General features: G+C 57.5%; 1 protein-coding gene across 1 annotated transcript in view; it reads left to right on the top strand.

Moving 5' to 3' along the window:
* LOC119110047 (slit homolog 2 protein-like) overlaps positions 1-27839 on the top strand; it is a 35974-nt gene that overhangs the window by 7567 nt on the left and 568 nt on the right. Inside the window, exons 2-6 of the mRNA XM_037233791.1 lie at positions 4137-4208; positions 12518-12589; positions 26644-26715; positions 27066-27137; positions 27550-27731. Of these exons, the coding sequence (XP_037089686.1) occupies positions 4137-4208; positions 12518-12589; positions 26644-26715; positions 27066-27137; positions 27550-27731 (470 nt within the window). The remainder of the gene's footprint in view (positions 1-4136; positions 4209-12517; positions 12590-26643; positions 26716-27065; positions 27138-27549; positions 27732-27839) is intronic.

Here is a 27839-nt window from a genome sequence, read left to right as displayed (position 1 = left end):
CACTTGTCACAAGGAATGAGCTTTCAGACCGGGCCGCTACCGGGGTGGGTCGCTCAAGATAAATATATCACCGTTAAAGTGATCCTCGTTCAGCCTATACCCACGCCTCCAGTAACTACATTGGACGTCCCATACACCCTGGCATACTCAACTGCGGATATTACAGCAGAAACATTGGGGCTCCTTAAGTCCAATGTGATTTATTGCGTGCGCATGTCACACACGGTCGTTAGCACAGAAGCGTTTAGTGGGGTACTCCTAGCGGCGAACTGCTGCCCCAGTTCTTGATCCAATCCCATGGTCCACTTATCCGATTGTTGAGAGTAGGCTGAGGTAGCCGGCAGCGCTGTACGGAACGATCCCAATAACGGAGCCAATAAGTGCCCTTAAGCCACTGAAGTGCCCGTTTATCGCAGTCGCTCAGCCTTCCTACCAGAGCCTATCTAGCGAGTTTGCCCGCGCCGTTCGCTGCCTTCCGTTGACGCCATTCATGGAGCTGCTGCGTTTTCTCGCTCCGTCACCGACGGGTCCGAGCTCCGAGCCCGTGGTGCACCCGTAAAGCCCGCCCCGCGTGAAGCCTCGGTGGCGCAGTTGTCTTGTCCGCCTGTCGCGCCAGCCGGTCGGCCGGTCCTCGTGTCAGATCGCTCACACGTATGACGTCAGATCGCTCCTGCTCGTGCTCGTGCGGCGTTTAGTCAGCCGGCTCGCCTGTCTCAGCTCGTTCAGCACCGCGACTCGCCGTCGTCCGGCTCGGAAAGACAGAGACCCACCGTCCTCCGGCTTGTCCAGCAGTCGTTCGTCCTCCGACTCGTCCGGCAGTCGTTCGTCCTCCGACTCGTCCAGCGCTCGTTCGTCGTCCGACTCGTCCAGCACTCGTCCGTCGCCCGATTCGTCCAACGCTCGTCCGTCGTCCGATTCGGTCAGCGCTCGTTCGTCGTCCGACTCGTCCAGCGGGCGTTCGTCCTCCGATTCGTCCAGCGCTCGTTAGTCGTCCGACTAGTCCAGCGCTGCGGCGGCCCGCGGCGTCGTCGGGCCGGTGTCGGGGCGCACGACATGTCGTGATCGCCGCCCGCCATGACTCACACTAACGATTGGTAGCGGGCCCGAGCTCGATTAAAACGGCGCCGCGACCAGGGACCTCGTGCCGGCGACTCAGCACGCGAGCCAGCTCGACTCGACTCGACTCGACGCGCAGGCGGCTCGGCGTGGAGTCAGAGGCGTCGGAGTCCGAGGGCGTGAGACGCGGGTCTTTTGGAGTCGGAGTCACCTAGGGTTGGTGGCACGTGAAATCAGAATTGGTCACGGTCGGATTTTCCAAAAGTACGAGTCAGCTAAATTCAAAGTCACCGGGAATCCGAATGGCCAAGAGTCAAAACTTCAATGAATTGGAGTCCACAAATGCAATTCTTGGGAGTCAGGGTCGGCCTGAGTCGGCGCCGGGTCAGCTGCATGGGCGGCCTCCCCCGCGCAGACTTTGGCACATCGCCTGTCCTTAACCGGGGGCCCGGCTGCCGACAGCGAGCGCCGCCAACGAAAGCACGGCTCTGTCTCTCACGGCCGCCCCGTCGGCGCGTCCCGGCCACTCAGCGATTATGACTTGGCCGGGGCCCTGAGCACATGCAGCGGCAGGCCCCGTTTCCGGGTGTAATTGTGCGCCGGCGGACCGACCGCCAAAACAACTCCATCGCTGCCACCGACCAGCCGCGGCGGCCGCGTTATTTACAAGTCAGATGAACTCGTCCGCGCGTGAGCCTCGCTGACGGCGCGCGGCGGCGCTCGCAGGGCACGGCGGGGCGGGCTGGTCCGCGCGCGAGGCGATCGGTGTCCCGCGACGCGACGCGATCGCGATCAGGCGGGGGAGGGGGTAGAGGGAGGGGGGGGGGGGTCGCCGGCGAGGTGGTCCTGATGACCAGCCGGCGCCGCGGCTGGCGGCGCCGGAGGGGGCAGGCGCCGGCCGGCCGCCTCGCTGTCGCCACACCTATTGATTGTGCCGCACTGGTGGCCTGGCCGCGGTGGTCTTGGATGCACCCTCGGCGCCGGTGGATGGTGGAAATGGACTGCGCGGTCGAGCTCTGGGGCTCGGACATTTTTGTTTTTGTCTTTGTTTTTGGTTCAAGTAGTCGCTGTGCACAAGCGGGTCTTGCGCATTCCTGAAATACTCCGCGAGGACGTTTTCGAAGCGTGTTACAGCGGCTGATTTCCGTGGTGATGATAGTCCTGCTCACGTGGTCGTAAGAGAATAATACCTTATAAATTGCTTCTGATGCGTACGTGATGTGATCATGGTTGTGACGCGAACCATATGATCTGGCCGCACGCGATCACACGCGTATAATTTGATTGTTCAGTTCAGTATCCTTCGTCAGAATTCCCCTTCAGCATCCAGTATCAGTATTCTTTAATGTTAAACACTTGTGGTTCATCAGGCCCTCTATCGTAACGTTCAGTTCTGGTGCAGAAGAAATATCCCACTTCAAGTTTATCCTGGAATCTGAGTCCACCATCACATGATGTCGCAGCTCGATGCGTAAACGCATCCCGGCCACGGTCCGCCCCGCCAGTCCCTGCCCGGCTCCCTCCCTCCCCTCCCTCCCGGCGAGCCTGCCTGGCCCGGGCCTGGCCAATGGAGGTCACTCAGGGGCGCGGCGGACCGCTGCAGCTCGCCTCACCAGAGTCTGCAGCGCGCCGGCGCCGGCCTGACAGCCGCTGCTCAACTCGTTATCGCAACTTATCCCGATCAGTCGGCGACCTCCGCTGTTGTTGGCCGGACGCTGCGACGCCGGCCCTGGTGGAGCTGCCCGCCGCGAACCTACCGGTGCCGCCGGCGTGTGGCGGGCAGGAACGCCGGCACGTGGAGCGTCTCATGGCGGCGTGCCGCCCCATCGGACCGCAGCGCCCGAGGCATGTGGAATTTCCCGCGGTCTGCATTTGCCGAATGAATGATCCAGTTAGCCGAAGTGCAGCCGTCACACGAGTTTCACCATGATTATCCTCGGAGGGCGTGGCATGGGTAGGCGACGCGCCGCGAGCCGCGGGGCCACGGACTCCGGCCGCCGCTCAGGAGCCGCATCGGATCGCCGGGATTAGGCACCTGCCGTGTTGCTGCTCGGTGCGCCGCCGCTGCCGGTGTCAGCCGGAGCGGGGCACCGGCGCGGCTCATCCGCCACGTGCGCGCGCACACTGCGCCACGATGGCCACTGGTCACTGGTCACGGTGCGACCGCTACACGCCATTGTCCGCGGCCGGCCGCGGGCCGGTCGTTTTTCAGACGCACCGCACCATCCCCGGCCACCGTGAAGGCAGCGTCTAATCGGTGAGCAGCGGGGCCGCACACGGCCGCCGCCGCACCGGACACCGCGGCCGAGCGCCGCCCGCCGCCTCCCCCCGTGTAACCCTACACGCCCCGGCGGTCGGCCGGCGCCGCCGCCACCGGCGAGGAGGGTTTTTGCCGGCGGCCCGCGCACGTAATTCCTACGGAGCCGCGGGCAATAAATATCGCGGCCGTAAGCCGGCCGTCATCCCCTTAGATTACCGGCCGAGCCATTTATGCCGATACCAGATGTAATTAATTCGGCCGAGGCGCGGACGGGTTTGGTGCGGCGTCGGACCGGGGCGTGCCATTGTCGGCGGCTGTCATCCCCCCTCCGCCGACGTCGCCTCACGCGGCCCGCCGTAAAAACCCTGCAACAGTTGACGAATCAATCACAGTAATGCGACGTAAATGATTCGGTGGCAGCTGCTCACAATCGATGGAAGGGGGGGGGGGGGGTCGATGGCCGATGGCAGCGCCGTGTGCTACCGCTATCTGATGCATGTCTGCCACCCGGAGCAAAAACCAGCCGGCATAGCTGCATACAGAGGCTGTAGCTAGCCAGCTTAAGAAGAAAAATACATTATCTTCTCACGGGCAAGGCGCGGCTGTCTACCCCGTAACGCCTCGTGTTACGCTAAGCCGTGCCTGGCCCCTGCGAGTACCGTTGGGCCCGGTGTTGTCCCAGTCCGGCCAGCCGACGCTGACGGTCGGTGGCGGTCGCCCCGCTGACGGTCGGTGGCGGTCGCCCCACCCGCTGACGTCCGGGAATGTCGCGGCGCTGCCGGGCCGATGCCGCCGCTGATACGCCGTGTTTCCATTTCAGGGAGCTTCAGGACAACAATCTGACGGTGATCAGGCAGGCCGACTTCAGGGACCTGCGACAGCTGCGGGCGCTGTAAGTGTTCCTCGCCCGCATCGGTCCTGGCTTTGATTCTTCAGGTCCCCTCACTTGTAGCTTTTCACATCGCATACACGACCGGTTTTGAGAGAAGCCCGTTTGGACCTTTGTCGTACCCATGACAGATTTTGACATTAGTGGAAGAAACTAAACTACCGTATCCTTTACGTGCTCTATCTGCAGCATCGCTCCAAACCGTCCAACTTCCCCAATCCCCAACGGCTTGCGGCCTATCGTCTTCTTTGTCTTCGTCATTATCCCGAAACAAAGCGAGGGTGATGGAAAAGGTGCGCCGCAGAGACGTAGAAGGCCCGTCCCATTCCATCTCACGGACCGTCACCGCCTCGTCGCCAGCTTTGCAGTCACCATGACGCTGACTTTCGGCTCACGGGCGTTCCGCGAACACCTTTCCCGGTATCCTGGCCCGGCCGCCGTGTTCTCGTACTCACCATCGGCCACCGATTCCCCGAGTCGGCAGCGGGTTTTATTGGAGCTATTCCTGGCGCGGGCCCGCCTACCTTCTATCACTGAGATCACTGGCTGACGGTAATCATTGACGCGTCCCGACCCGATAATACGGCCAAATAAGCGAGTAGGTGCCCCTGACGTCACGCATGACTGACGTCACACGTCAGTTGGCCGGACAGCTGGCGCCGGGGGCGTGACGTCATCTCAGATGGCGACAGGAGGCGTCTGCACATCATCGTAATGGCCGCAGGGCGAGTCGTTGGAAATGTCTGGAGTTTGCCCTCGCTTTTCTCCAGCCGCCTCTGGGGTCAGTTCGTGCCAATATCGCTCCAGCTTTCTGTCGGCTCTGTCGTGCTGTCTGGCCTACGCGTCCTGTCTTTCATTTGTGCGTTCACCTCGCCCAAATACCCGCCTTTGACAGATCTGTAATGCCCCTGCCCGTTTGAATGGGACGTGCTGTTGAGCAAGAATAACGGCTGCACTATTGAATCGGACTGACACTGTCCCAGTGTGACCACAAGCCGTCGCCCCAGATTCAAGCCAGTCTAGATATACCCGTCAATCTGTATTCAGAACCATCTTAGTCGGCGCCCAAGATAGCAACCCCCCGAAGCCACACGCTATTAAATACAGCTCAAGCTAGGCATATGGTCCAGACCAACCCTGGCCGAGCATTTCACTCGTTGCCCCAGGCAGGCTGCGCACTTATTACATTTCGTCAGACGTCAACCATTTCCATGAAGTTTTTTTTTTCTCCATAAACCGGTTTGACTGTGAACAACATGCATATGTTTCGGTGCGTGGTATATGAGTTCATAAGCTTGCATGCCCATGTGGATGTAATGGATTATCTATATTTAGAACGATTCTGCTAATTGAAAAGTTTTGTATCACAACTTAATTACACGATAAGGTTGAACCTCCAAATCCCCGGAGCCGTACTTTGTTCGATACGCAGCTCATTGCTCATTTACCAATATGTGCCAAGTCTTAGCCGACAGAAGGGGCTACGTTAACACTTGGATGGCTTGTAGGGAAAAATCGAAACTTTTACCGTGATGGTGCGCCCCGACTGACGCGAGTGGGACCTAAAAGCGCGTACGTCAGGATACACAGACGTAAGCGCGGGGCATCTGAAGTTCTCAGATTGCGCCGGATGCGCACGTTCGTGACGCATGACGAGCGTGCAACGCCGCCGTATACATACATACATACATACATATATATATATATATATATATATATATATATATATATATATATATATATATAGGTATTTTGTGAGTTGTTGCACTTTGGCTTAGTAAAACATTATGGCATCCATTTCCACGCGCCCGGCCAGCCGGTTCAATGCACCGCGCTCGTATGGGTGCGTGGCCATTGCGGCCGTGCCGAGATCTCGAGAAATAAGAGAGCTAAAGAAACCAAATTTACAGGCTGTATGCGAACTCCCTTTTGCCAGTGTTGGCGTTCGTGTGCCATGCTATTCAGGTCAATATGTTATGCTATCACGCTATATCATCATGCTATATCATGCTATATCATGCTATATCATGCTATAGGGCCGAACAAGATCATACTCTAACCGGCATCTCAAGTGCCCCCAGACCTCCTGATAGACAAACACCCATCATTCTTATATATCTCTTGTAAACAATCGGTTATTGGTATTCGCTTCAGGCCAGTGGACTTATTTGGCGCTCAAAAGATCACGGTAATCAACAGTGCGACATTGTTTGATTTTAAAAAAATCAAATAAGCGCCAATGATCACGCTAGTAGGTGTGTTCCTTACAATAAAAGGTTAAACGAGGTCATCTTCTATCAGTGACCTCTTCTAACCTTCATGAAATCCCAATTAGATGTTTGTTGACGTCCCTGTGATCAAAAAATTCAAAATAAGCGTCAAAAACTGTCCGCTTTAGAACATTTTCTGTAAACGACCAGGTTGGTTTTGACTTCGGTTTGAATTTCACGCCTGACCGCAGGTCCATGGAATTATTCTTTATCAGGAACTCAATAGTATGATTGTGCACAAAACCATCTCAAAGATATAATGATTTATCGAACACGCCGTCATCGCACCAGATTCAACGGTTTCCGAGGAATTGCCTTTTGGACAGTCATGACCTGGCCTTGACCTGCCGTAGGCTAGGGAAACTATGAAACGAATTTTATGCATCAAAAGACTTGCTATTAAATTGTCTTCAGCTAATCAAAATTTGGCTACGCCGCGCCGTTCGGAAGCCATTATGAAAAGGTTAGCGCGGGGAAGGCGGACGAAGGAAAATCGATCCCCCAACCCAACCGTGTGGTTTTGATCACTCTAAGTTCAATTTAAGAGCCTCATGCGACTCACACGCTATCTACCACACCTCCAAACTTTCGCAGAATTACCACACCTCCAACCGTAGTCTCGTTAAGTGCACGCAGAAGGCGTTCCAGTTTAGCTTCGCACTGACGTGGTAGTTGAAGTTAAACAACACAGAACATCTTGCAATAAGCGATAAAGCAACCAGAACGCTCAAGCTTATGTGACATGACACTTCAAAGCGCCATTTCGCCTAGCAGGCCCTTAATCACTGATAAGGTTTTACGTTCCAAGTAGATCCAATAAATCACAAACACGATTATCCGTTGTCGAGAAACACACGACTGACTGCTTACAAGATATTTTGTCCGATATATGTATTATATATGTCCGTTATATGCATACAAACACACACACATGGCAGGTCAAGATCAGGCTATGACTGTCGAGAAGGCCATTCCTAGGAAACACATCATATCAGAGTGATAATTAATGGACACTGGCGTTTCATCAAAACATAGTTCACAAACATAACCTCATATATATATATATATATATATATATATATATATATATATATATATATATGCACATATATGCATATATGTGTCTATATGTGTGAGCCTACGTTGGTAATTTATACTTGAATGAAACGTCAGTGTCCATTAATCATCACGGTGATATTCGATTTTGTATTCTGGCACATTAGCATTAGAATTCTGCAGGGACGTAGTCATCCGCCTTTTCGGCATCGCCGGTATGCCGTGCGCATTCCGTGCCAGGCACTATGTGTCTGGTATGAGTTAATTCAGATCCAGCTTCCGTCAGCTTAAGTCAGGCTTGTGCCAGCACAAATCCCACAGACGTCACCCGACTTATGCTCTACGTCAGATCACTTGCTCCTGGAGGCGGTGTGTCTGCCGCGGCGCGGTGCGTCAGCGTTGTCAGGAGCCCGAGCCACACGCATCAGCACGCAGCGGCGCATCTGACGACGATGGACCGAACCAGCCCGCGAAAACCGCGTCCTCCGCGCGCCGTCAGACTCGGTTAGCGCGAATTCTGCGACCTGCCGCCACCAGGGCCGCGTCGGTTCGCGCCGCCGCCGGCACGTGCGCCTCGTCAGCGGCGACGGCCGTCGGTCCCGACGCGGCCGCCAAACAGACCCCCGCCGGCGGGTAAACAGCGGGAGTTTTTACTTCGCCGGCGTCGACGGGGCGCGGCGCCGGCGGCGTCGAACCGACGAACGCCGCCGGCCGCGGGGCAGCGGAATTCATCATCCGCAGGCCGGCCTCGATCCAAGCGCGGCTTCATTAAACTGTATAATGGATCGGCTATTTATTCTGGCGCGCTGCGTGTCTCGCGGTCCGTCGATATCGGACGGCGCATAATGGACGGCGACGAGCTCTGCATGCCTGCCGGATTATCCCGCGCCACGCGGCCTCTGCGCGCCTCAATGCCTGTCAAATTCCTCCGGCCTTGCGCCATGGGCGCCCCCAGGCCGTCGGCTGAGAGAAGTAGAGGGAGGAGGGGGGGGGGGGGGGGGGAGCCGCGTGCACAGTGGCAGCTTTATGGTCGCGAACAGGCGGAGGAACGTTGAAGTCGGTGAATCCAAAGTTTATCTCACGAAGGTCTCGGAAGCTGGTGGTGCCAGGAGATGATCCGCCATTGCCACGTTCCTTCCGATGCGGCTTTGTTCGGGCCCGCCCCCAAATCTCCTGCTTCCTGCGATCGGACCCACCTGTCGGTCGGCCGGCCTTTCATCTGGAGCGGCCTCCCGGGGCCGGGCCACTGGTGACGCCATCTAGCGGCTGGGAAGGCCGCGGCCGCTCCGGTGGAATGCGCCGGGAGAAGCCGATCTCTGCCGCTGGAGAGCCTGCTGAGACCCTGTTGTGGTGCGGGGCACACCTCTTTCTGTATCCGCAGAAAAATTTAGCCTCCATGTCGACATGTCTTTTTGATTTCCAATCCCGCCGACGTCATCAGAACATTTCCAGTTCAACCCGAGCTTGAAGCCCTTTGAAGTCGCCACGGGAGCAAACAGCGCATCAACAACACGGCAAAGCTTTCGCCTCACAAGCCGGTAATCCACCTCCAGCCCGGCCCAGCAAAGCTATCCGGGAGCAGCAGCCTGCACGGCCTGTCGCAATCTCCGGCACACCTCCGACGCCGCGTCTCCGGCGCCGCCCGCAGAGGGGCCGTCACGCTGTCCCCGACACGGTCCGTGCCGCGGCCCCGGGCGCAGTCCGTAACTCACACTGGGATGGGGCGGAGCGATGCGGCGGCACGAGCGCCACTGCGCGCCGGTCCGCGCGCGCACGTGAAAGGAGACCGATTGAATTACGGCGGCGCCGCCGGCATGCTGACGGCAGCGCCGGCCCTCTGTGTGCGTGAGACGACGACGGAGGGGGCTTGTGCGGGCCGCGAGGGCGGGCTCCGTTGAGACGCTCTTTGGGTGAGAGTCAAACCGGGAAGCCTCGTCATACGCGAAGTCACCGCGCTTCTCATGCTGCGGCCAGCCTTAGGGGAATTGCGGGGCTCGTGGTCAGATAAGCAGGAACTTTGTCTCTGGTTAAAAGCCGGGCTGAGCATCTCGATGTTCTTGAAAAGTTTTGTTATTTGGAACGGCTGCCTTACCAAAATTACATTATACCTACTTAAAGGTCTTTTCTCTCGGCAGCCTACGCAAATCAGTTCCACGCATGGTAACGTAATCGATCGACGATTCGTGCCGAGTATCGGCGTCGGGCACGGGTGTACCGATCCCAGGAGGGTTCAGCACCACCTCTCCAGGTCCGGTTCCAGCGGCGCCTGTGGCGACAGCGACGCCGACTGGCCCACCACCTGACAAGGGTCGGCGTCGGGTCTGCTGTTACGGGATGGCTGACCTTTCTCTTCGGACGGTGGGAACGCCGCCCGGATGACGCGCTCCGTTCGGTTCGGCCGTCTGACTCGGCGCTTCCTGGACTTTCTCCCCTCCATGAGAGAGTGCGTGGCTGGACGCGTGCGTGAGCTGCCGAACGCATCCGGAAAATGAGTTCGAATAAATGTGGATTATTTTGCTCGGTTGCTGGTTCGTTTGCCTGCGCTCGCTTGCATTTGTCCTAGGACCATTTACCTTGATGAGAGAAGTATGCCACTAATTTACTGGTGTGCAGATGTAAGACGTCCTTCCCAGTCTATAGACTCTTCTGCCTTGCGTTGTGTGGGTCATCCACCCTCAAACATTTGACGTATAATGGATATCAGCTGTGAAACCTTTAGGTTGTTCATCATCAGTTGTTCATTATATGAAAGTGTACAAATCGCTAACTCAAAGTGTATGGCCTTCCCTCACCCAGCATGTTAGTTTTCAGGCTGCATATATCAGCCTCCCCAGTCCCCTTGCGTTAGTCGGTCACCATGCTGCGCACAGGCCGCCTGCCTCACTCGCGTGGAGCCGCTAGCCGCCTGGAGTGTGGGTCAGGTCACCCACCGTCACGTACGCCTGCAGGTGACCGCGTTTCCGGCGGTCGTCTGTGGCTCACCGGCTCCCGCCCCCTGCGGTTGTGGGCCACCGACTCGGTGGCGCGTGGGCCTTCGACCGACGGAGCGTGGTCCGCCCGGCGCATTAGCCGTCCAATCAGATATGCGCGTCGTTCAATCGTTAGCAGGTCGCCGGCCCGGAGGGTTGCGGTCCCCTGGTGGCTTCAGTAGGTCGCCGTCCCCTGGCGGCTGCAGTAGGTCGCCGTCCCCTGGCGGCTGCAGTAGCCCGCTGTATCGCGGTGACTGGGAGGTTTCGCCGCTGGTGGTTAAAAAGGGTAGGCGGCCCCTAACGGCTTCGATAGGCCGCTGTATCGTGGTGGCTTCGGAAAGTCTCGCCTCAAGTGGTAAAAAAAGGGTCGGCGGCCCCTGGCGGCAGCAGTAGGTCGCTATCTCCTGGCGGCTTCGGCAGTTCGCTGTCCCCTGGAGGCTTGGGGGGACCCCGCCCTTGCGGTCACGGATGGTCGGCGTCCCCTGGCGCGTCAGCGCACTTTGCGCAGACAGCGAGCGTTGTTTTTACCTGCAGTTGTCAGCAGATGCACAGCATCGTAAACTTGTTTGGCGCTGATGAAGGGATCTGATGACGACTGATCTAATTTAATGTCGTTCTCGATTTTTTTCTCGCGGTTTTGAGAGCCTTCAATACTAAGTTTGGATTGTCACCGAAGTTCTCTTGCTGGTGAAAGACGTCGGACGTAGAATCACAAACAAGAGACTGCCAGCGGAATCTTGTTCCCAAATTCTCAACAAAAGACCATGCATCTGCTCTCCATACGTTCAGCTGAGCTCGCCGGGCACCCAGCCCGCTCTGCTGACTCCGGCTCCTGCGCGGAGTGCTGCGTCGCCCCTCGGGCCCTCAGCTCAGCATGGCGCTGCTGGACCTGCGCCGTCCCGCATCTCGCAGCCACGCCACATGGCCGGACGCGGGCCGCCGCACCAGCAGCGCCGCCGCCGCGCCGCCTTTGTGCGCCGCCCCGTCCTGTCGCCGTCGCCTGAGGATGTCGCGCCGCCGGCTGGCCAAGCTGCAGCGGCGGTGGCCGCCGCCGCACGCCGGCCGCAGGAGAGCGCAATTAGCTCAATTTGCAGGCGCTGTGCTGTCACGGGGGTGCGATTATTCAAAGGCGCGCGATGCGGCGCGGGCGTGGGCTCGTGTTCGGGCTGGCCGCGGTGGTGCGGGCGGGGTGGAGCGGGCTGGTCTGCCGGCGCCGCCCGCCCTCTCCGCATTGTTCCCCGGGCGGGCTCGGCGACGGACCGAGAGACGCCGGCAGGGGGACGTCGGTGGTGTATCGGCGAGGGTCCGCGATGACGTCGCTTGAGACCGTCCCGGAGCGTCTACAAAATACCTGGAAACGATGCCTGCAGCGGTCCGGCCCCAGGGGACCCACGCAACAACGCCTCCGGAAATACTCTGGAGCGCGTTTAATTGGAAATGTCTCCGACATGGCGAGAACAGCGCTGACACAGGAACGTTCTCGACCGGGAGTGACTCCAACGCGATACGATATCTCGGGGAGTGCGGGAAGTTCGCGGAACGCCCGTGCCTGACGCCTGGGAGCGGGGTGTTTTCGGAGCTCGACCAACGGAACTGCCGGACGGACCGGCGGGGCCGGACACAACGACCAGAGGCGGGCGGCACACATTACCATACGAAAGGACGTCTCAGGCATAGCTGACACCTGAATGTTGGTCTCGGCTGGATCAGGAGCAGCAAGCTTGAACCGAAACCGGCTGGTATCGGACTGAATCGGGGATGTGCCGTACGGCCGCGGGGAAATTTCCTTGCTGACGTCCCCCCGCTGAATAGACCAGCGCAGTTTTTGTGACGGAACCTGTCCGACTCATTAGTGAAGAAATTCAATGGGTGTGATAGAATTATCGATGAAGGGATCGAACCTCAGTTTTTGCCAAGCCCGCAATCTGCGTCGCTCCCCGTTAGGCGAGTGGAGCCAAGCGACGCGATTAAAGCCAGCCACCATGCGCACTTCCATAAATCAAGCATTCTGTTTCAGAAATCTGGCGCACAACGACATCCACCTGATAGAGGACTCGTCGTTCGCCGACGCAACGCGACTGGAGAAGCTGTGAGTACGGGTCCGGGGTCGCTGCCCGCCCACTTACCCGGACAGGCGGAGCGGCCAGCGAGAGTCACCTCCACTCCGGCTAATGGCTAAATCTCGTTACGGTCGTAATAGCCTTAGCCCGTCGCTGGCGATACCGATACATGCTGATAAGAGGCGGCGGGTGCGCGGCGCGTCCCACCCGGCACGGCGGCTTTGCTGCAGCTAATTGTGATCTGCCACCCCGACCGCGCCACATTTGCCGCACTCTCCGTGTGGCGCAATGTAACGGGTGGGTGAGAGTCGTCACTCGTCCGTCAGGGACGTTCTAAGACTCGTTCCGCTTGCCCCAGGGGTCAAAACTGAGGACCGGCTCACGCTCGGAGAGTGCTTCTCGCGTCTAATTATTGTAGATAAACTATCAAAGCAGCTTGTGCGGCTTCCTCTGCTATCCAAGTGGACGACTGAGTCGGGTCCAACAAAAGAAGTATTTTCCTTTTGACTCGTTTGTAAGCAAAACCGTGTTGACTCCAGCGCTGGGTTTTGTATTTGCAATGGAGAGGTTGAGAACAATACCTGACCAACTGCCATGGATAGAACTTAAATTCCCGAAGACAGATTTCGATTACCATTCGTACTCACGCGAGCAGCACAGATTCAATCCAATACCAGGCAATACTTCTGTAAAAACAATAAATTTCATGGTTTTCTTTGCGTACAAGCTGTCACTAGCGGCTAGGAGTCCCGTCCGGGGTTTATATGCGGTCAGTTGTTGTGCACCACGGACAAGTGGCTAAAAGTAATCTGCTACTTACCGTGGTGCCGACAAGGATCATCCTCTGGTCCAATCAGATACGCCCAGCGGTAGACAGCGCTCGCCAGAACAACCTGACAGCTCAGAGAATACGCATCCCGAAAAGGAGTTCGGTCACGTGACAAATACTCTAATGCGGTAGCCGTGACAAGTCATGTATTGCTAATACTTAAAGCGTTGCGGTGAAAATGTAACCATATCTTTTCTGCGGAACTCGTGGACCTGCAAGATGTTTGCATGCACTTTGGCCGTTTGCTTTATTAGAGCGATCGCTGAAAGACTATCCTGAGCGTTCCGAGATTAAGACGTGCGCAGTGCAACGAGGTGTGATCCATGACACAAATTTATGGCGGCGAAGGTGTCCGCTTCACACCACTCATTTTCCGCTGGTGTGGCTATGAGCCTTCCGGCAGAGCACGACACGTGGGCGCCAAACAACTTCAAATGCCATGGGGCGATAAGGACGAGCGATTCCTAAAAAGCCGTGCTACTTTCGTATATGGTTTGACTTGAGGATTGGGTAGGCATGCGCTGCTGCCTGACGTGTGGTGATATCACAGGATTTAAATTCCGTGGCTGGAAGAACGCAATATTTTACATACATGCACAACCAAGCGATCACGCTACGTCAGTTTGAGCGACAACTTTTTCAGAACAGACGTCACCAACCTAGCCATTTGTTCTGGGGACATGGCGAGCGCCTGTTTTGCAGTGGCCGTGCTAGATAGGCTCATAACGCCGCTGGGATGGGCGTGGCCTTTGATCGGGGGCTGCTGCCGGTACTGTGGTTATAACTGTAAGTGGTGGCTGAAATTTCCCACGGGGTCACAGGGGTCTGCCGGGGTCAACACCCACGTTGACCTCCTTGCTGAACCGTTCAGGCGGTGGCTTGTTCAAACATTACCCCTCGCTGACAGGTTGTGTCTGGAGGAGGGCTATTTGTCTGCGCGGCGTTGTGTCTGTCACGTCCATGATATCAAAGGCTGCAAAGGTGGGATGAATTCCGGTGCACCAGCAGTCATTGCTCGCCGCTCCTTTGACGTGTTGTTAAGAGTGCCGATTTCATCCAGACAACGTGATGGAAACGCCCTGTGCCTGAAGCAGGCCTGTCATGTGCAAACCAGCGCAATGCTACATGGTTCAATGCCCGCAAAACAATTTGTCTGCTTGAAAATCGCTATGGCGGCAGGTTCTTGGTCAAAACAAAGACCTTTCGGAGAGAAAACTTCTATTTAAAACCCATCACTTGAACGGCTGGGAATGCTCTGCAATTAGTCAAATGCTATATGTTTGAAAAAACTCTTGTTTTTATTTTAATCAAACAACACATTTTTTGTTGAAACAGCATGTCCATAATTCTACTCAGCATACAATTACAGCATGTTTCGGTTTTGCATAGAACCCACCCTTGATTTACGGGCGCATTTTTAGCCAGGCGCGTGTCTTTTATGGCAATCTTTTGTCAAGCCAAAGTTGTCGTGAATTTCGCGGCTGGAGCGGATGTCCCGTTAGCTCCCGGGAAGAAGAACGGGTGCCGACAAAGCTGGTGTCTGTTTGATCAAGATAGATGACTTCCGATTGAACGGAGCTTGCTCAGCTTCAGAGGCAAAAGCTGCGATCGTTTTGGCGCAGGATGGCAACCAAGTCTGTGCTGAACACGTTTTAACGACAATGCTCAGATGCCATATAACTATGATTTACGCAAAAAGTACGTCTGAATAAACTTTGTTAAAAGCTTGGTCAAAGTTGTGTTCTTACATCTGAAACCCAACACATGCGATTTTTTTTTTTGCTCTGACACAAATCTCAAATTGTAGCCGACTCTGAGATAAATACATGGCGGTAGATACATGACAGCGCCTTTAGCATGTGCAGTCCATGCTATCTGACATCACTGTATGCCAATTTCACGCTACTGCGCTGCCTTTATATGAACACAGTCGGTTGCATGCAAATTTCTCCTAGCAATCTCGGGACGAGCCTGAGTGGCCCCGACCGTCACTGAGCCACTGGAATGCCCATATGCCATCCTCTGTTAACAAGTTAACTCGTTCCTAAAGGCCCTTGCTGTAGTAAGGTGTGGCCATCGCTCAGTAATCCTTAAACGGCACGTCAGCCGACCGTCGGCAAGCGCCAAACACATTGCCGAAAGCGCGCCGGTTCGTCAAGGTCGTGACCTTGCCGTGTGATCATTGATCCGCGGTCGGCACCGAGCCCGGCGCCACACCTTGACGGCGCCGGCGCCAGCTTCTCGGCGTCGCGCCCGTAATCTCGGTCGTCTAGACACCGGCGGGCGGCGTGTCCCGCCCCTGTTGACATTCCGCGAGAGCTCGCCCCGCCCCCTGGGGCGTCACACGGCAAGCTGCACGCGGCGGCTCATGCTCCGGCGAGTGTGGACGCCATCAGCTGGTGCCGGCTGTATCGGACCTATCGGACGCGGATGTGCCGTCGTGGGTCAGAGGAGCGACAGGCCGGGCAGCATGGGTCACACGAGCAGGGAGCGGGGAGGATCGATGCGTCCCCCCCCCCCAGGCGGCACCGCCAGGGCCTTTTTGTGCCCGTGGTCCCTGGCGCCCGTCCATAGACCGGCTCGGGCGCGTTGGCGCCCGTTTTTGTCTGAGGAGGGCTGTACGCCTGTTTGATGGCATGTGAAGCGTCTGAAAACGGGCCGGTGTTACAGGCGTCTTCACAAACAACCACATACGTCACCTTCCAGAGGAGCTCCTGTCCAGCATGGGAAACCTGCAAAACTGTGAGTCCGTCCGTTCCAACAAACTCGCCGCTCGCGCGCTATTTTGGCGGTGGCTTGGCCCCACCTCAGTCGATGTGTCTCTTACTGAGCGGTGTTGCGCTGGTGGGATGCTGCATTGTTGCGAGCGTGCACGCGTATCTAGTGGTGGCACCGCGGACGCGATACTGTTCCGCCCGACACCGCAGTTACAGCTGTGTTCTAGCGTCGCTGTTCCCGTCGTCCTACCACCCCTCGTGACCACACTGGGCTCGCCCCACGTTTTTTACCCATGTGTATGGGAGTAGCAATGACGAACGTCACCTGTCGTCTAGCGTTATTTTCCACTTCAGTTGCGATGCTGGTAGGATGTTGTGATGGGGAGTAACACACTTTGATCAGAACCACTTTCGACGATGAGACGGGTGCTATCAGAGCTGTCCGTAGATTGATTCATGACATAGCTATCGATGATAGCTCCATCGATTCGTTACGCCGCATTGGACGTCGCGGCGGGACTTCGGGCGGAAGCGAATTCGTTCCAAAAATGGTTCGTGGTGCGAGGTTATGGTGCCGGTGGAGCGCACTTCCGACGGGTACCGCCAATCTCAACTTCGATACCAGTCGGCGACTCGTCGGACACGGACTCCGATACGGTCCGGATCCGCCGCGGTAGCTGGAACTCAAATCACCGAGCAATCAAAGTGTGCTGCCAATCTATGAAAATAAAAGGGACAGGTTGAAATCGCTGACGCACATGCAATTATTTTCGGAGATATGAGACCATGATGAAGAGATTGGCCGTGGACTATGTTTCAAAGACGCTGCACAAGTCAATGGATAGCTTCTTTAACTTTTGATGACATCCAATCACATCTTGCCCTCAGGCTGTTGAAAGGGAGACTGTTGGTGAAGCAAGAATAAACGATTTTAAGTAGGTCAGTGGTTAATAAAAAACAACATATCCCATGTTGGCTGTGAGGGATAATTTCCGTCTGCTAAAGAGAAACTTTTATGTGATTGATCACCACGGACTTCGTTTTTGCATCTCTCAACCGGGACTCAATCGTCAGGCCGAAACTCGAAGCGTTCACTTTGAAGCCTCATAGGCACCATCTCAGCATCTCGTTAGAGCAGGTCAGATCAGATCAGATCAGATCAGGTCAGATCAGATCAGCGTCGGACACGATCGCGGGACGACGACCGAGCTGCACTGGCGAACGGGAAGGTCAAGGTCGCCAGCCGACCTGCGCGCCTGCCTGGCCTGCACCGCTGTCTCCCCCGCAGCTGTACCTCCTGCAGCTGTTTCACATGCGCACCACGCCTACCTCCCCCTACCTCAACTGCGGCGCTGCCCTTGGCCTCACCCACGTCCCCCGCTCACCACGGTAGCTCTCCTCCAGGCTTCCACCTCGGCTCCCCTCCCGGGCCCCACCTCAGGCCCTCCTCCCAGGCTCCAACTCGGCTCCCCTCCCGGGCCCCACCTCGAGCCCTCCTCCAGGGCTCCACCTCGGCTCTCCTCCCGGGCTCCACCTCGGCTCTCATCCCCGGACACCGTGTCTCGCTGCCGCGGTCGCATCCCGGACCTCTAATAGAGCAGTTATCCAATCGGCCCGGGGAAATCGGCTGTTTTCCCGGTTCTCGCGATAAATACAGTGCGGCACCTGCCGGCAGCGCGCCACGCGGGCTTAATCACATTAGCCGCGGCCGGGTCCGCGGCCAGGCCCGACCCGCACGGTCCTCCGCCGGGGGCCGTAGTGGGTTACTCGGCGCCATTAGGCCGCCGAGAACCGGGACGGAATTTGTTTGCCGCCAGCCGGTGATTTAATGCGTTGACCCTCAGGTGAAAGTCCATTATCATTATCGTTAGCCGGCGCTGACAGGCGGGCCGCTCGGCGGCGGCGGCGGCTCCGTCTCTCGGTCAGCGGCGGAGGAGGCACGGCCGGCCGCCGGAGCAGATCACAGGGACCGGCGAACTGGCCGAGATCGGGACAGATGGGGCGCCGGCCGGGCACGAGATGTGAGCTGATCTCGGGGTCGGGTCTCGATGGACAGCCGCAGCAGCTGCCGGTGCGGCACCCCCGGCCGTCCTGCGGCCACCAAGCTCCCACCGGGCGGCCTGGTCTGTCCGGCTGTTCATCCGTACAAGCTCAGGGTACGTGGGCGGCACGCGGTCGGTGCAGGCGGGACTACATCGTTGGGTAGACGCGGTGTGCTGGGCAATACGGACCCTTCATGAAAGTTAATGGCAGGGCGGCGGTGGGAAATTTAATTAAGACGAGGTGATGGCGAATATTTCATAGTGGGGTGGAGATCAGAAATGTTAGATCAGCCGCGAGTTTGGTTTTCCCACAGGGCTCATGTCAGATCCAGCACAGCATGTTTCACTGTCGTTAGGGCCAGTTAGGCCATCCCACCAGTGCAAGGTTATTGCGTTATTATGGGGCTTTGGTTAGGCCGTATCATGCATATTAGCACCAGCCTTATAATTTGTTAACTTTGTTGAATGTCGTAGTTCTTCTATAAATCGTGAGGATCCACCGAAGTACCGATGCACGACGGTTACACCAACATTAGCCTGAGTTGTGCTCTGCTGCCACACCGACACCCACCTCTAGCATCGGAAGGAGTCGAGGGGAATCGCGCGACACACCAGTCACGTCTATTTTCGCTGCAGACGAAAACAAGAGAACCGCTGCCAAGCAGCCACGTTGCCCAACACCGTCGGAGGGAAGACGCGACCTCACCGCTCCCCCGGTAATCCTGCCGCCTCCCGCGCCCGCATCCCGACCGATAGCCTCGGCCTGCCTTAGCGCGCTTAACGCAATTTATTTCGTCCATAACTCGCGCGCCCCGCCCCCCGGCGCGAGGTAACAAATCACCGGCGCGGCGTAATGACGTTGCGTTCATGCGTATAAATACCGGAACGGGCTAATCTGTCGGGCGTCGGCCGCCTCGGCGCATCCTCCGCCTCGTAAAGCGTCGTAAAGGCGCCGCGCGACGCGCCCGCCGGCCGGTCCTCTGGTGACGCGTCACCGACCCCGCCGGAGCGGAGAGGGAGTCCGCCGCCGCCGCCCGCCCACTCCACCGACAGCCGGCCGTCGAGGCCGCTGGGCGTCTCGCCGTCCCAGCGGACCGACGTGACGACGGCGGCGGCTCGGAAGCGTCAGGCGCGACGGCAGCATTTGACTCCCCGGCGTCTCCGGAGACGCCGCCCGCGCGCCGGCGGGGGCCCGATCCGCGACGGCCGGTGGTTGTGTGCACACCGGCCGCCGCAGCCGGGCGGCGTTGCGCGCGCACGCCCGGCGCGTCTTTTTGCGCGCGCGCGCGGCTGTGTTGGCGGCGCGCTAATCACACCTTGGCCGACAGGGCCACGGACGGCCCGCCACCCCCTTGTTAGTCGCGCCGCAAAAACTCTCCCGCTTGCGCCGGACCGCGGACGGGGCGGCCCGAGACGGGAGGGACGGCGGACGGATGAGAAGGCCAGTGGATGGGATCAGAGAGACGGTGGAAGGGATGAGAGGGGACGTTGGACGGGATGAGAGGGACGGTGGACGAATGAGAGGGACGGCGGATGGGATGAGAGGGTCGGACGTAAGGATGGAACGACGATGGACAGGTTGAGAGGGACAATAGACAGGCTGAGAGTGACGATGGACAGGATTAGAGGAACGGTGGAGAGGATGAGAGGGACGGTGGACAGGATGAGAGGGACGGTGGACAGAATAAGAGGGATGACAGAAAGAATCAGAGGAGCGCCGAACGGACTTGGAGAGGGGTGGCGGACGGCAGTGAGGGGACCGATGAATGCTATGTGAGGGACGGCAAAGGAATACTATTGAACGCCTTCGTGTGGAAGACGACTAACGGAAAGGTTCCTGAAATAATTAATCGTCAAAGGTAGTTGTTGTTAACATAAAAACCTGCCGGAAAACTAAATTTGACCTGTCACTACAAGTAACAACAGTACAGCAATGCTGCAGTCTTTCTAGTCTATAAACTATCGATTATCGCTGTGTAGCCGCTGCCCGCGCGTTCTTCCCGGGCCCTGCTAACACGGTTGCCGTGTGCACCCCCCCCCCCCTTCGTCCCCAAGCGGCCGAGCGCCTCGTGCACCTGGCTGCGGCGGCCGCCGGCGCCGGCCTCGGCCTTGTAATGATGCGCCGTCCAGCCACCTCCAACCGGTCGGTAATTGATTTATTCGTGGTGCCTTTCTTTACGACGACAGCCATATGCGGCCTGATGTGTGTCTGGCGCCACGAAAGAGGATGGGGGGGGGGGGGGGGGGGGGAGTGGCAGGCCGGCGGACGCTGGGCACCGTGACTGATTGGTGGTCACGGGGAGGCTGGGCGAACGCTCGAAATCTGATTGGCTGGCGGGGACGGCGGTCGTTGATGGTGATTCCGATAATGCAGGGTTGTGGGTATTGGCAGAAGGTGATTACCGACACGCAAGGGTTTGGAAGTTTAGAACGCAGCTGGGAGTCTTGCCATGGAAGGGCTGCTCATATACGTGCTAGGCGAGATCGTAGATGCACAGTTTGCTTTAGCTGATCTACTTTTCTTATTTACTTAGATCTGAATCATGCGTGGGCTCGAGCGAGGCCGTTAGTGTCATTTTACCCAAGTCACATTATGCGGGAGCTTCTGAAGTCTGTCGATGAGCTGATGCAAATGCCGGCAACTATGTTTCGCACCCAGTGTCTATGTAAGGTCGGCTCAATTAAAGCGCAGGGGACGTCGAAATGATTCTGTGTATGTTTCTGTTGAGCGGCTTGCTGGTCAGGTATGTGAGGCTTTGAATGCATGAATACACTCACCTTAGTCAGAAGCCGCAATGCCAATTAGGAGCTCGTTTGCTGAACTCCATAACCTCAAAGGACTACGACGAACGTTCGGTAAGCTAATGCCAAGAGTGCCCGCCTAAGAAGCGAGTTTCACACAGAGGTGGTTTTAATTGCCGCTGACAGCAGACGCAGTAGTCGAATGTTTAGCTGCTGATAGCCGTCACGTACCATTGCGCGGTCGCCTGAAGCGGTATGAACGTCCCTGGAGTAATCTTGTTATCAACAGGCTTAACATCTCGGCGTCCTTATCCAGAAAGCCATTACGCATATCAACTGGTCATTGCATATTCATGACGGCCGGCTGGTCGTGTACCTCTCCAGCCCTGTCGTCTACGGTCTGTTACAGGCGGGTCCTTCAGACGTACCTGTCAGTGCGAGGGCATGGGCCTCTGTCAACAGCCATGGGAGCGTCCTCCGTTATTAAAACTGACACGACGCAGCTGCCCGCCTCCGGAAGTGAATATCCATCGTATCTGCTCGTTGAGTGATGGCATCCAACTTTACAGCACTGGTGCAGCGTATCATGGCTTGACCCTAACAACCCATCAGTCGCTAATCAGCCGCGGTGTACTGCGGTTTTGAAATGGTGAACTTGACGCCAGGTTAACACAATACAAATAAGGATATGGTTTGTATCGAATACAGAGGGAAATTTGGGGGAAATTAATATCATCCTGTAGATGATGCGAGCGTACGAATACTTTTCAGTTTTTTTTTATCTGACGGGTATTAAGGCGATGCCACTTGAGGAGGTGGCTAAGCGTTCCTTCATTTTCCGGCTCACTAAAGATAGCTAACATCCTCAGGCTGTTGATTTCACCAATGGAAGCTGTTATGGTAATCAAAAACCGTTCCGCAAGTTTCATATGTCCAGTCTGGGGCGTAGTAGTTTCGCAAAATAAGTTGGTGAGGGGATGGATGGGGCTTTAACAAAGATAAATGACGAAACCTACCCTGAAATGCACAAGCCAACGGGCTTCTCTACGGATTGGAAGCACTTTCTGTCCAGAGCTAGGGAGGGAGAGGGTCAAGAGCCCATGTCGGGGGTGTGTGTCCCCCCCCCCCCCCCACTGAACAAGAAACTTCATCCCAGCCTGCCGTCCCGCCTCCACGACACGCAGCCCCGGTTTGAGCAGTGACGGCGCCCCGACACGTTACAACGCAGCGCCGTCTCCCACTCGGGACGGGCAAGTCATTCAGTTCCGCACCGAAGCCGCGCTCGCGCACTGCGCCGCCTGCACTTACGACACCTTTCTCGCGCGGGATCGCCGGCGCCGAGCGAGCACAGGAGAGAGGACCTCATCAGAGGCAGGGAGTGGGCAGACCAGCGGCCCGCCGATAGAGGAGCCACCGGCGGCGGCGCGGCACCCGCTTTGATTAATGGAGGGCACCTCCTCGACGAGCGCCGGACCTATCTGATTCTTCGACGGCTATCAATTCCGTCTGCAGGCCATTATGTCGCCGTAACGCCTATGACTTGGGCATTGGCCGCGCAGGCCGGCACGGCTGTGATGATAAATGAAGCAAATTATTCCGCAAGTGGCAAATCTTTCGGAAATTGTATTTCCAGACCCTGGCAGCGACACAAAGTGATCGGGCGCCGGCGATGGTTTTCTTGACGGCCTGTGCGGTGATGATACATTCTCCACGCTGGGGGGTCTCTCTCCAAACATCGGCAGTCTGCTTCATTCATCCAGTTCACGCCAGCGGGAAAATTGGCCCTAATTGACAGTCGCCCGGTCTTGCGCCGGCTGCGGCAGCCAGCCACATACAGACGTCTCCGAGTCGGAATGTTGCCAGCTGTTGCCATGGAGACCAGGTTGGCGAGCGGCGCGGTCAACAGTACGGTCGCCCGCCGTCTCTGTTCTCCGCTTCGGAGCCGAGCCGGCGGTAAACAGGCGCCCGCGGTGGCAGCTCCCCCCGCTCTGGCCTGTCCTCCCTCCCGCCCACGTGGCTCTAGCCCCCTACCGGGACCTGTCAGGGCCTCTAGTGAGTCCTCTGACGCCTCCCACCCACGTCCGGCCGGCTCGCAGCGGCGACCAGAGCGATGTCCCGGTAGCTGTCAGGGCCTCTGGTGAGTCCTCTGACGCCTCCCACCCGCGTCCGGCCGGCTCACAGCAGCGACCGGAGAGATGTCCTGAGTGTGGCGGCAGGCACCAGCGGTTGTTGGGGGGCTCTTAGTCTTGGGTGCGAACTGTCACGCTGCATTCTAGCTCTGGGATTTCCTAGCACATTTTTGGCTGGTTGACCTTTACTGGCGGCGAAGACACTCCTGATCGGCAGGTGCCACGCTTGGATTAGGACGAGGTCGGTACAGCATGGGCCAGAACGTGATTGGTCATGAATAAAACATCCGCGTTGGGCGTTAGTGCCAGAAAATTTGCTCGCTCTTCGCTTGCTGTAATCCCTAATAACTGACCATATGAGAAGCATGAATGGCGAAATGGTTCATCGTTTTCTGTCTCGCGCCGTCCGCTGGTAAGCCGGAACCCGATCCATTTCTGAATGTTCCACCCACTGCTTTCACGTGATATCATAACCCTTCATTTTCTGTCATTATCATTACGCCATTACTTCATCTCACTAATGTTCGGGCGCTCACGTATCCCGTAACCGTCAGTTACAGTGCACCCGGCTGACGCCACCGCCATCTAACGCCTCTCCTCTTCCTCTGGTTAGTCACACCTGTTGTACGCTACGGATCCCAAAAGCTGCTCTCAGAGACCCGATTTCATACAGCATCCGTTAGTTGGCCTAGTATGTCGGCACGCTGGCGTCACCCAGTGTCCCGGAGGCATGCAGAGTACCCACCCAGCCAATCACCTGCCGCGCTGGTGGTGGCCCCGAACGGCTGAAACGCCCACCGGACGCCCTCCTGCAGGGCTGCCAGCAACCTGCAGAACATCGGGGTCTGGGGTGGGGGGGGGGGGGGGGGGATGGGGGCATAGCGCGGTTTCGAATCCCTTCCCTGCCCCGGCGCAAAATTTCTTTGAAGTCGGGAGGCTACCCGCTGCAGGTGTTCGAAAGTCTCGGGGTGGTTGGTGCGGAGACGGCCGTGCCGTGCCCTTGCAACCTTCCCGTCACGAACGTCACTCGCCGTCACCATAAAGCGCCGCTGAGACGGCCGATCGATCTGGCGGTCGTGTCCGGCTGGCGCGGCTGTCCGCGCGGACCGGACAGCGCCACCCGGCGGCGGACTACGGCCGCGATCGGCTGGCAGGCGATAGGCCGTGTCGCCGCGTGAGCCGGCCGTGAGCCCCGTCACGCGCCGCGGCCGGCCAGCCGGAACCGCTGCACGACACACGGAGAGTGGCTGCGTGGCGGGGGCGACCGGGGGCGGCCGCACGGGACCGGCAGACGACCGGAGGAGCTGCACGGGGACAGGGAGACGACCGGAGCGGCCGCACGGGACCGGGGAGACGACCGGAGCGGCACGCACGAGACGGAGAGACGAAGAGACCGACAGGAGCGGCCGCACGGGACGGAGAGACGACCGGGGAGCTGCACGGGACCGGGAGAGACGACCGGAGGAGCTGTACGGGACCGGGAGACGACCGGAGCGGCCGCACGGGACCGAGAGACGACCGAGGAGCGGCGCACGGGACGAGAGAGACGACCGGAGCGGCCGCACGGGACCGGGAGACGACCGGAGCGGCCGCACGGGACCAAGAGACAACAGGAGCGGCCGCACGGACCGAGAGACGACCGGAGCCCGCACGGGACCGGCACGACCGGAGCGGCTGCAGGGACCGGCAGACGACCGGAGCGGCCGCACGGGACCGAGAGACGACCAGAGCGGCTCGGGAAAGGGACGGGGAGGCGGCGTCACGGAACTGGACGTGCTACGGGAACGACATTAGCTACAGAGACGGCCTGGACGGCTGCATGTGCCACGGGGTCAACCAGAATATATTGCGGCTTGTTGAGACGGCCAAAGTGTTCGTGAGTGACCGAGACTATCACACTGCGTAACGGCTCACGAGGGTGTCGGACTGTGGCATGGCTCACGGACAGGGTAGACTGTCACGGCTCAGGAGGTGGTCAAACCCCTCAAAGGTCAAGGCCATAGTCATACGAACCGCGCGGCTCACGAAGGTAGGATAGATATGAAAATAAGCCTTTGTAGAGATATAGACCACGGACAAGACAGGCACACGAAAGAAACGATCTGCCCATCGCAGATGTCCCACAGCAGTGATGCAGCTCAGCGGAGGGGCCCTTACGAGGCGGACGACCTGCGCTACAAGTGTCCGATTTCATGTGACATAAACATGCCGAGAATGTGCCGATCTTACCTTACATACCAACGCAACGTACCAACGTAACGTATCGAACTTTCTGAATGTAGCATTAGTGGTTTTCGAACAGCAATATATACAAGCGGAAGCGGGAGGCCAAGCATCGAGGAGAGATCATACCCGTGTCGTTTCTACGTTCAGAATGCATCCTTATAATGAGCGCGGCAGACTGATGTTTCACACATTTTGGCCGATAACACACCGTTGCAAAAAAAAAGGCATGTGGAGATCTGTGACAAGGAGATGATCTTTGTGGTGGAACACTGATAGAGAGACCAGGAAAACTAGTCCAAGTTTGTGCATGGCATCAGTGACAGACTACGACTATCGACCATGCCGCACATCTCGCCGATCCATCAGCACGTAGGCATCAACCATATCTCCCCTAGGCTCTCCTTTCAACGATTAATATGCCACTAACCTTGCAAGATTGAACGCCCAACGCCCAGGTTGTCCCGTTAGACCCTCTCGTTAATTCCGCGAACAGATTTGTCATCACGTTATGAATGATATATAGTCGTAAGTCCCTAGCGACAGCATCTCGCTGTCAGACACTGGCCGGATTTTGTCGGCGTCCATACCGTCACATTCTGGACACAGGGATGATACGCGAAAGTCAGAGTCGGGCTTCTGGCTTCATGCCTGTCGGAGACCGCTGACCACTGGGTGGTCTGCACCGGCTGCGGCTAGCAGCCAGACCCACAAGGTTTGTGGGCCTCTGCCAGTCAAGAGACAGTTATGGGGAGCCGGCTCAGCCGGCTAAGTCTGAATAAACAGAGGCTGATGGATCACGGTGTACCGAAAAAGCGCGGCGTTGTAATAAAGAATGGTGCCAAGCCACGCGGACTCACTTCCCGTGTTCTCGCACCCTGGATCGGGTTATTCCATTTACCCATCTCGATCTGATCGAAGGGCCTGTCAGATTTTGACGTGTTTGAGGTTCTTAGAGGGTGTGGTTTGAACGTGTGGGCCGTGTAGAGGCTGCCAGTGGGAAAGCCATGCACAAACAGCGTTTCCCGGTAAGCCAGCCGCGTGATGGCTCAAATCGCGACCTGACTGATGTCAGTCTGCGGAAACGTAACTGATGTAAGCCTGACTGATGTCAGCCAGGTGTCAGCCTGCGGCTTTGCTGGCCCGTTAGATTACTCCGATGGGAGGGAGGGGGGGGGGGGGGGGGGGGCCGACGCTGGGAAGTATAGGACAGGAAACAGACAAAGAAACGGAAGAGCGAGATGAAGTTACAGGCAAACGGATCAAGCGAAAGGGAACAAGACAAAAACCGAGACAGGGAGGCCGGGAGACAGAAGCAGAGAGACAGAGAGATGGAGAGACAGAGTAAGAGAAGGGAAGAGAGCAACAGGTGAAACATTGACTGTGAATATCCCGTTTCAGAGACCTGAGCCACAACCTGATAAGGAGCATACCTTCTGGAACATTCGCAAAACTAGCGAAACTCCAAGAAATGTAAGCGATAATTTACTGCTAATGTCAACACAAACGGGTATTACGCTGAGCATGTGAGCTTTGTAAGGATATGTGAAATGCTGTAGAGTTGGTAAATTTCGAACAGGCATTTTACCAATAATTAGTCATGAAAACTACTGGCTGCAGGTTTCGTGGCCACAGCCAGTGTGGTTGATTTCCCAAGACGGAGGCGTAAAATGTAAGGTCAGGTTCGTGCTCACAAGTTATGACCACGTGTATGTAGCTCCAACTTGTCATATTAGGTCCGGCACTCCTGTCGTCAGCATTCCGACGCATCAGCCGCTTCGCGCTCCCACTGCCTGACACCAGGAATGTCTCCCTCTCCGCAGAAATCTCGAGAATAACCAGCTGCGCTGCATCAGCGCGGACGCGACCGACTCCAGCAACCAGCTGGAGATTCTGTGAGTGGGTGACACCATGACATCAGGACATCTGCGCATGCATGATGACCACGCTGCACGGGAAGCAGATGGTAAAACAGGCGTCAGCCGCGCGTCCCATTGTGCCCGCGACCGCTGTGTGATCGCGGGACGGGCCCATTCAATGCAGACCCCCTGACGAAATCAGCGGCCATCGCGGTCTCGGGACGTTGAGAAACGGCGCGGCTCCGATGAATCCTACGCCTGAGAGTTGCTGGTAATTAAAGCCCCGCGAATAACTGTCATTCCGAAGAAGAGGAACGGCCTCATTTCGAACGTCCCTCAGAACTCGCCTGGTCGTTACCAGCCGGTCTCCTCACATATCAATGCTCTGGCGCCCATCGCCCCGCCCGACTGATCCGTGACCTGTGACCTCTGACCCCTGACCTTCCAGACGGCTGGGCGGCAACCGGCTGCAGCACCTGTCCGCTCAGCTGCTGCGGCACAGCCCCCGTCTGCGCGCTCTCACGCTCGAGGGCAACCCGCTGGTGTGCGACTGTCACCTGACGTGGCTGGCTCGGCTGGCGCGCGGCGGCCTCCTCGACCCGGGCGCCGTCTGCCACGCCCCCTACCGTGGTGGGCCGCGGCCTGGGCGCCCTCTCCACCGAACAGCTCAAGTGCGACGGTACGACTCTGTTGACATCACGACGCGCCGGCCGCGGCGGCGGCAAACACGCCCCCGAC

Source organism: Pollicipes pollicipes, unplaced genomic scaffold, assembly GCF_011947565.3.
Source record: "Pollicipes pollicipes isolate AB1234 unplaced genomic scaffold, Ppol_2.1 Scaffold_7231;HRSCAF=8579_pilon_pilon_pilon, whole genome shotgun sequence".
In the NCBI taxonomy this organism is placed as follows: domain Eukaryota; kingdom Metazoa; phylum Arthropoda; class Thecostraca; order Pollicipedomorpha; family Pollicipedidae; genus Pollicipes; species Pollicipes pollicipes.
Note: the sequence above shows the minus strand (reverse complement) of the source record. Positions and strands in the feature narration are given on the sequence as shown.